At 41.6% G+C, this 9,260-nt stretch overlaps 1 protein-coding gene across 2 annotated transcripts; it reads left to right on the top strand.

Moving 5' to 3' along the window:
- The first annotated feature begins 907 nt into the window (after window positions 1-907).
- orc5 (origin recognition complex, subunit 5) lies at window positions 908-8,969 on the top strand. Of its 2 annotated transcripts, none has more exons than XM_034526773.1 (15): window positions 908-946; window positions 1,141-1,299; window positions 2,005-2,097; window positions 3,197-3,382; window positions 3,732-3,806; window positions 4,666-4,777; window positions 5,196-5,326; window positions 5,475-5,523; window positions 6,393-6,483; window positions 6,649-6,704; window positions 6,819-6,931; window positions 7,140-7,187; window positions 7,276-7,386; window positions 8,297-8,409; window positions 8,714-8,969. In XM_034526773.1, exons 2-15 carry the CDS (start codon window positions 1,186-1,188, stop codon window positions 8,757-8,759), a joined length of 1,338 nt encoding a protein of 445 aa, XP_034382664.1. In that variant the 5' UTR covers window positions 908-946; window positions 1,141-1,185; the 3' UTR covers window positions 8,760-8,969. The 2 variants fall into 2 exon arrangements, with proteins under 2 accessions (XP_034382664.1, XP_034382663.1); XM_034526772.1 differs by having other exon boundaries at window positions 923-1,013.
- The last annotated feature ends 291 nt before the right edge of the window (window positions 8,970-9,260 follow it).

Raw genomic sequence — 9,260 nt, 5'->3', positions numbered from 1 at the left:
AAACGAGCTTTTAGAAATCCATCCTCCATTCAGAAGCCCGTGGATTTTTACATTTGTCCTCATATGTATTTCAATATTTCGCCGCCGAAACCAGAGTCTGTTATTCCGACGAAACCGGTTCAGCAGCTCTGTGATTCACTGAGTGAGATCTCGCTGAAATGGTGCGTCTGTGCTCGACACCGACAGACCAACAACAGCAGCTGAGCTCCGAGTGAATTAGAGTAGGAGGATAGCCTCGGATATCACAGGGCCAGCCCACATCCCTTAATCCCAGTCTGACGCATTATTCCAGTATAGCACGCGCGAAATCTTAAACAGACACAAGGGTGAAATAAAAAAAACAACAGTGTACGGAAGCTAATAGTCCTAAATGTAATGCTCCTGTAATCCCACTACAGATGCATCACATTTCTCCCACGATTAGTAGTATTGACAAATGCATATAAAATAAATAAAGAAGAAGAAGAAGACGAAGAAGAAGAAAAGAGAAGAAAATAACTAACATACAATGTCTATATATTATAGCACTTAATGCAATACAAATATATTTTCTCAAATGTATTCATAAATGTTCCTTTTTTCTGCCGACAAATAGTAAAAAGCAAGTTATTCTTATGTTCTTACGCTTATTTATAATGTTTTAGATTTTAGCATCTCTTCGGGCTATTCTTTCGATCTCTCTCAGCAATTAAAAGACAATATAATACTTTAATAAGTTAAATAAATATAATGTTGCTCTATATATATATATATATATATATATATATATATATATGTATATGTATTCTTTTTTTAAGTATATACAAGTATCTTCTGTCCCTTTAATTCACAACTAGCGTTTTTAGAGCCACAAACTCCATTACCCATGATCCTTTGTGTAACTTGTGATTGGCCGGTAAACGACGGCCGTCATCTGACGTAATCTGAAGGCGCGCGCGAAACTCCCGTGAGTGTCCTCGGCCGTTTATTCGCGTTTTCCAGCTTTTCAACTTGGCTTTTAACCGCGTTTTTAGGTTTGATCCACATTTAAATATTATGTATATGTATTCCCACAGTATCCTGTCGTGTTTACAGCGAGTAGCTTCTGACGATACTCGTGGTTTTTGGCGTTTTATACTGAATACCGTTGTGCGTTGACAGCGCAACGACATCCGCGGTGCTGTGGCTGGCTGGACGGAGATCGGGATGTCTTCGCTGTTACAACATCCAGGACACGAAGAGGAGAGCCTGCAGCGGGTCTCAGATCAGCTGCCCTGCAGAGAGGTCCAGGCGGGCACGCTGCTGTCGCTCATGGGGCAGGTATGTGACGTTAGGCGGATGTTAGTTTACACAAATATAATGAAGTACTTTTTATTTAGGTTTTCCAGAAAGTACGAACACAGCATACTTTGATTGTACTTTCCTGTGCGGCACGCTTTGGATTTGACAAGCAGTTTTGTTGACTACATTTGGTCACCAGCAGTTGTCAGTTTAACAATTATAATTATAATAAAGCACCTTTTTATACACTGCAGCTCAAAGTTCTTTTCATCAAGGTGTTTTTTTTAAAAAATATCAGAGAAATACAATTTGAAGTACAGCAAAACAGGGGAGCGATAATAAAGATTGCATTGATATAAAAAATAACAAACTTAAAAAGATCCAAGGTTTCAGGCTAGACATGTGAGTCGTATGTTATTAAAGGAAATTTACAGAGGTTGTGGTACTCGAACATATTGACAAAAGATGACAAACGCACACATTGAATACACAATGAAGAACAGCAAAACAATATTTCAGACATGTATTTCAGCTTGCCTACATTCTGTTTCTTTATGATCAGTCTTGTCAATCAACAGTACAGAACAATAACTCATGTACTTTCAGTCAGACACACCTGTATATTTATTATAATAGGGTCTTTGTTGACAAATAGATATTTAGATAAACGTTTGATGTTCTTTTGTATGAGAATGAACTGTGATGTCATATTGAGTATAAATGTGTTGGATCTCGTTATTTCAGCCACACCAGTACAGCTATCCCTCAATTTTCATCTATGGTCATCGGTCTTCTGGGAAGAGCCACGTGTTGCATGTTTTGCTGAAGGAACTCGAGGTGAGAGAGACATTTAAGTTCGGGGGAAGTCGGAGGCTGAATGTACGTGTTTCGGGGGTCCAGGTTTGTTTTTCAAAATGTTGTTTTGCACCGTTTTCTCAGGTGTGTGTGTGTCGGTGTCTGCTTCACATGACAGACTTTGACTCACTGGCTTCTTTAAACGGTGTAAAACCTTAAAACAGATGCTGCAACTACAATCATGCAAAGCCTCCTTCCGACTGCGAAGAGAAATTGGAAATTGGACATTTTATTGACATAATGTGGAGGTGTTTGATTTAGACACCTTTCCCCCTTTGCACTGAACTTTTACAGCCACCAAAAATGAGTACAGCGAGTCTTTCTTGCCAACTGCAGGTAGATTTCTGAATTTCTCACCTCTTTATATCTTCTCAAACAGGCTGCTTGTCCTCATCAATTGTCATGAATCATCATTTTTAAAGTATTGTTTAATGCTTTGTGATGGAATCTAGGACAGTTTTCACAATGTGGCCAATAAGGTAACCAACTAAGGCCGCAACTAACTTTTATTATCAACTAATCTGCAGATTATTTTCTTCAAAGTCTTGAACATTTAAAAAATAATGGCTCCTCACATCCTCCCAGATGCCAAAGGGAGGTCTTCAAACAGCTTCTTTTCACCAATCAGCGGTCCAAAACCTTGTTTCTTAAATATGACCCAAAAAAAGCATGAAATATTTTCATTTGAGAAGCTGGAATCAGCAACAAAATCAAGGTGTGTGTGTGTGTGTGTGTGTGTGTGTGTGTGTGTGTGTGTGTGTGTGTGTGTGTGTGTGTGTGTGTGTGTGTGTGTGTGTGTGTGTGTGTGTGTGTGTGTGTGTGTGTGTGTGTGTGTGTGTGTGTGTGTGTGTGTGTGTGTGTGGGGAAATAGCTGAAATGATTAATAGAATATCAAAATGGTTGCCAATGAATTAGTTATTCGACAGATTACGAATTGCTGCTGTCATGAAACACCAAATTACAGCAATGACAGGTTGCACAACCAAATCAAAGGAGAGAACCAACACGATGTGAATGAGTGTATTTAACTCCACAGATATGAAACTGACTGTCTCCTCCTCCTCCCTCTTCCTCTCTGCAGCTGCCTCACGCCCCAGTCAGCTGTGTCGAATGTGTTTCGGTTGCGTTGCTGTTTGAACAAGTCCTGCTGTCCTTCTTCGGCGCCGACGCCGCCTCGCTGCTCCCCCGCAGTCCCTCCCTGTCTGACTTTGTACGCGTCTACAGAAACCAGTGCTCCCAGTCTCCTGCCGAGCAGACGCGATACATTGTGAGTGCCGTGCACTTTACTGGGAAAAAAAATCCCTCCTTGCTTACCACACACAAAAAACTCATCTGTGGCACATCGAATAATGTATTCTCTGGACGTGTCACTTAAACGTTTGCATTATAATATGATTAGTAGTGGCAACATGTGCGGATAGATGCGTTAGCCTTGAGAGAATTAGTGTGATTTTCAACCAACACAGGAGGTTTATTCTAATCTTTTGTCTTCATTGTTTTCATTATGTGTGAAAGAGAGCTTGCATCATGTAAAACAGTAATGTGCTGCAATAAAACTCAAGTTTATTGAATAGAATGTTGCAAAATAAGCTCAGATGTGCGCGTATGTTTTTCAGGTGATGGAAAAAGCCGAGCTTCTGAGAGACGCCGATGCCAACCTCCTTCCCGCTCTCCTGCGTCTTCAGGAACTGGTGAGAAAAGTGCATCGGGCGCTCCTGTGTGTCGCCCATGAAGTCGGCCGCGTTGTTGTCGTTGCGCGTTGTGGACGGCGAAGAGGAACCCGAGGAGCTTCTTTTGTAACGGATGACCGTGAGCCGAGTGTCTGGTGCTCCTCCGTGATGCCGTGCGGAAGGAAGGACGGCGACCACTCGCAGCGTTTTAATTACCAAGAGGACAAAGACTTCTGCGGTTATTTCGGTTGTTATTCCTGTTAAAGGAAGTTGTTCCCTGGTGAGTGTTGGGAGCAAATGTCGCATCGCTTCAGTGCTGCCACCCAGGAATCTGAAGTGATAATGAGGATTTACACGTATGTGTAGGATGACGAAGCCTTGTTGTGTCTCTAATGTGCAATTCCATTATTTTTATTATCATTAATATCATTGTTATTATTATTATGACCTTTGTGCAAATAGAATAACATGACAATAACAGGGTCATTTATTTTTATTTTGAAGGTAACATGAAGAATTTGCACTAAAACGAGTCGACATGGCCGACTGTAACTGTAACTGATTTTATATATTGAGAAACAATGTGGATCGATACATGAACGTTATGTTCCTCAAAGGGGCGAAATCCTGTGGCCAGACCACATGTGTAGGTGTATATGCACCAGACTACCTTTTCAGTTATTGTCTGTACTTTGGAGTTTGTTCATACCTTTTGATTTGAGAGAAAAGTATCAACACCTCTGGCTTGAGTCTAAACCTTTTTGGATTGGGAGCAATGTCTGTAGTCATGGAGACCGACTCTCACCGAATCCACTCGTTGTACAAAACCGCTATTTTATGTTTATGTGCTTATGTTTATGTACTTGTGTGTCCTTTTCAGGTTGAGGACAACGTCACCGTCATCCTGCTCAGTGAAATCGTCTGGGACAAGTTCAGACCAAACACCGGCTGTTTCGAGCCCCTTCTGCTCCATTTCCCAGACTACAGTAAAGGTATAATCGTACACACACACACGCACACACACACACACACACACACACACACATAAACACTACATCATCCAGTGCCATGAATACACTCCCACCACACTGCATAATGATGACAAACACACTTGGCGGATGCAGCGTGAGATGTGAGATTTGTACCTGCGAGTTTGTTCTCACACTTAAGGCAGCGACTGTGGAGGAATATTGCATTATAAAAACACCACTGTATAAATGCAGCACTTTAGGGGGAGGGGGGGGGGGATGTACTTGATATTAGATATGTGAGAAGATGTATTTCTTTTTTATAATATCTCTGCTTTTGTGTGAGTAAAGTGACGGCGGTTTGTGTGTGTGTGTGTGTGTGTGTGTGTGTGTGTGTGTGTGTGTGTGTGTGTGTGTCTCTGTCCGCTCACGTCTTTTGAAGGTGAGCTGCAGCACATTTTGTCCCACGACCGACATCCTTCATATTCTGCTGAGTTTTACTCGTCCTACATCAACATCCTGCTGGGAGTCTTTTATTCTGTCTGTCGGGACCTCAGAGAGCTGCGCCACCTGGTAAGACACACACTCACACTCACACTCACACTCACACTCACACTCACACTCATAAACTCATAAGTCAGAGAAGATGTTTAATTGTTTTGATTTTCTTTCAGTCTCGTGTCATTGATTTCTTTATATATTTTTTTCTCTTTTCAACTAGGCCGCTCTCAACTTTTCAAAGTTCTGCGAGCCGGTAGTGGAAGGCAAAGGTAAAGAGGTTTTATTCATTCATCTGACAGCCAATCAATATTTAACGATACCTTATTTGACCCTTTTGTTTGTGTTAATTTCAAAGGATCTTTCTATCACGTTGATGGGGGGGGGGGGGTTCACTGTTTAAGGGCTGCGCCGAATAGTTTGAAGCTTCATTCATAAATGTTGACTTTCTAAATTCTAAATCAATATTCAAAAGCTGCACAGCTCTTTTTGGATGCCCATTCATTTAAAGCCGGTATTTCTGCACAGTTGCAGATTAACTATTTTTAGAATTAGATTCCAGTGGTGGCTGCGTAGGATTGTTTCCAACTCGTGTGATCCGAACATTTTCAATAACTCCAGAGCATCAGAGTACAAAAGTCTAAATTTATTGAAAATTAGATAGAAGTAATTATTTCCACAATTCACAACGTGAAATATTCTGCTTCAATCCATATTCGTTGATGCTCAGTCTTCGTCTTTGTCAAAAACAAAATGTTGTCTGTCGTCAAAGTTGCTCTCCTGCTTGACACACACACTTATTCGCAGCACCAACAATTACATTCATGTAACAACAACAACAACAATTATTCTTTTCTTAGGCTGATGATGTCATGAAATATGACGGCGCACATTCAAAGCTTAGTCCGAAACCTTCAATCCAAGCTTTGAAAATTGTTGCATCCGTTGTTCGTAGTTGCATGTTTTCGGAGGTGCGTATAGGACAAAAATATCTGGATCTTCTCTACACCTTTTCGCCTCAACACTATTCGATTCATTGTTCTTCCTCGCCTTCCCTATTACATCGCTTCTCTTTCTAAGCTAAAGCTGCACTAGCCGCACGCTATGAATGTGGCTTTTACTTGTTTTTGTGTGTCTTCAGTGAAAGAGACCGACACACACAAGCTGTGGAGAAACATGGAGCCTCATTTGAAGAAAGCCATGCAGACTGTTTACCTGCGAGAAGTGTCCAGGTCTGTGTCCTTTCACACGGGGCCGCGTCACCGGTGACGTCGCGACTCGTCTCAGTAATTCTGCCCGTTTGCCTTCAGGCGAACAAACCTACTTCGGCGTGATTGCTGATGCTGAGGTTCCTCTTTCATCGTTGCGTCTTCTTTCTTTTTTTTCCCCCCGTTCAGTCTTCAGTGGGAGAAGATGCAGCAAATGGAGGAGAAGGAGAGTGGGGCCTTGAGAGGTACCAACACACACTGAGCACTGTTGCACTTGCAGAGCAGTTAAAAGCATCTGAGTATTTTTTTGTTTTCCAGATACGTAGTCCAGCCGTCTCATTGCATTTATTTCCCTCCAGGTTTATCTGCTCACACTCATGTTGAACTGCCTTATTACTCCAAGTTCCTGTTGATTGCCGCCTACCTGGCGTCCTACAACCCGGCCCGCACCGATAAGCGCTTCTTTCTAAAAGTACGGGAATTTTATCTGATCTAGGATGTTACTCCACGCTTCTGTAGTTTTGTTTCCTATCTGAATCCAAGTAAAGAGAATATTGTATGTTGTACAGATTGTGAAGACCTTTCAGGCAAATTTGTATTTTGTGATTTCATACAAATAAAATAGTTTTTATTTGTGCGAAATGAACGAGTGTGACGTCCCTCTTGTTTCCTCCCGACAGCACCACGGTAAAATAAGAAAAACAAACTTCTTGAAGAAAAATGAGAAGGTGATCATCTTAACGTAACACTGGTTTCACAGTTTCAGATTCAACCTGTTGATGAAATATCAATATATTCTGTCGACGTGTTTCCTAGACAAGTAACCATCTCCTGGGGCCAAAGCCGTTCCCTCTGGACCGCCTGCTCGCCATTTTCTACAGCGTGGTGGACAGCAGAGTCGCCCCCACCGCCAGCATCTTCTCCCAGGTCAGCTGGCCGTTCGGCTGCTTCACTCACATTTAGTCACTTTGCATAATGTTTGACCTTATTTCACTAAACATTCAGATAACGCTGCACAGATACAGTTAACTCTGCCATCCGTATATTGGTTTTTTTTCTCACATTTGTGCCATCGCTCTTTAGGGATAATCTGTTGGTCCTCCACTTCCAGACGAAAATATGTCAGCCAATTTTGGAAGGATTGGCTATGACATGATTAATCCTACTGACCTTGCCTTCATGTTTTTTTTTTTTTGGGTGAAACTGTTGGATAGATTGTCATTAGATCCGGTACAAACTTTCACGAGCCCCTTGGGATGGACTGTGGTAACTTTGGTGATCCTCTGGCTTTTCATCAGTCTCACTTTGTTCAGTTGCATTTAACTTTCGCAAACAACTTCTTGGAAAAGCCGGGATTCAAGACCGCAAACAATTTGTACATTTGTGTGTTTATGACGGTTTAAATTGCTCACGACGAGGACAGTCTGACTAGACTCGTGAAATAGAGGAGTAAGGATGTCTGTCAGCAGAACACTAAAAGAACCATAATAGTTGAATTAACCTCCGTCTCTTTCCTTGCTTCTCGTTAAACTGAGCTCTGCAGTGGTTTAATTGTGCCCTTCATTTAGTGTGCTTGTAATCTTTCTCCATGATTGAGACTCCAGAAGTCTCATGCGTTTAGGAAGTGGCTCCTGCTCAATATAGAAAATTATTTAATTTCACCCCCCCCCCCCCCCCTCCCCCCCCCCCCCCCCCCCCCCCCCCCCCCCCCACACACACACACACACACACACACACACACACACACACAATAACACAATAATAATCCGAGGATTTTAAATGGATTTCTTCCTCACCTCTAGGTGCAAATAACACATTCTCCTCCATTCTCATTTAGATCTCTTCTCTGGTGACCTTACAGCTGTTGACTCAGGTCAGTCATGACGACCAGCTCGATGCCCCAAAGTACAAATGTGCCGTTTCCATGGACTTCATCTGTGCCATCTCCAGGTGTGTGTGTGTGTGTGTGTGTGTGTGTGTGTGTGTGTGTGTGTGTGTGTGTGTGTGTGTGTGTGTGTGTGTGTGTGTGTGTGTGTGTGTGTGTGTGTGTGTGTGTGTGTGTGTGTGTGTGTGTGTGTGTGTGTGTGTGTGTGTGTGTGTGTGTGTGTGTGTGTGTGTGTGTGTGTGTGTGTGTGTGTGTGTGTGTGTGTGTGTGTGCACACGTTAATACACAAAAGCAGAATTATTCAAGCAAATTAACCTTTTTACACGTTTGTCTTCAAAGAGAATGTATTTTGTGTGTTTTATCTTCCAGGACGGTGAATTTTGAGATTGTCAATTACCTTTATGACTTCCTGTGAAACTGCTGAGAATAAAGGAGAGACGACACACGGTGAGCAGCAACACAAACGAGGGATTTATACATGAGCAAAATGAAGAGCTCAGACTATTGTCGGGATTTGTTTTTAATCCAATTATGTTGCTGAAAGAGCTTCTTTTTTCTTGTCTCTTATGACTGTCCACGTTAGATATTTGTATCAAATAAATGCCATATTGGCAATTTCACTTTATATTTGTTTGACTTTTTGTTGTTGTTAAAAGCCTCTGCTACGTTTGTTGTGTATTTAAAGGAATCATGCAAAAGTTATCACTAAAATTGAACACGCCGTCCTCAGATTTCCACTTTAACTCTCACTAGTTAGCATTTATACGGAATATATAAACATTTGTTATAGTAGTGTAGTCTATAGTGTACGTCAACTAACTCCTTTGGACAGCCACAAGTGGAGGCTGGTGTATAAACATGATTAATAATAATAAAGTAAAACACAGTTTTAATAATGTAAAATACATATTTTATT

The sequence above is a fragment of the Cyclopterus lumpus genome, chromosome 23, assembly GCF_009769545.1.
Source record: "Cyclopterus lumpus isolate fCycLum1 chromosome 23, fCycLum1.pri, whole genome shotgun sequence".
NCBI classification, from domain to species: domain Eukaryota; kingdom Metazoa; phylum Chordata; class Actinopteri; order Perciformes; family Cyclopteridae; genus Cyclopterus; species Cyclopterus lumpus.
This window is presented reverse-complemented; position numbering and strand designations above follow the sequence as displayed.

Bases quoted from the DNA above. Each gene is read 5' to 3' on its own strand.
- orc5 (XM_034526773.1), top strand. From the start codon at position 1,186: ATGTCTTCGCTGTTACAACATCCAGGACACGAAGAGGAGAGCCTGCAG. The intron at 5,327-5,474 runs GTAAGACACACA...CTTTTCAACTAG, and splicing joins TCAGAGAGCTGCGCCACCTG to GCCGCTCTCAACTTTTCAAA. The intron at 7,188-7,275 runs GTGATCATCTTA...CGTGTTTCCTAG, and splicing joins TCTTGAAGAAAAATGAGAAG to ACAAGTAACCATCTCCTGGG.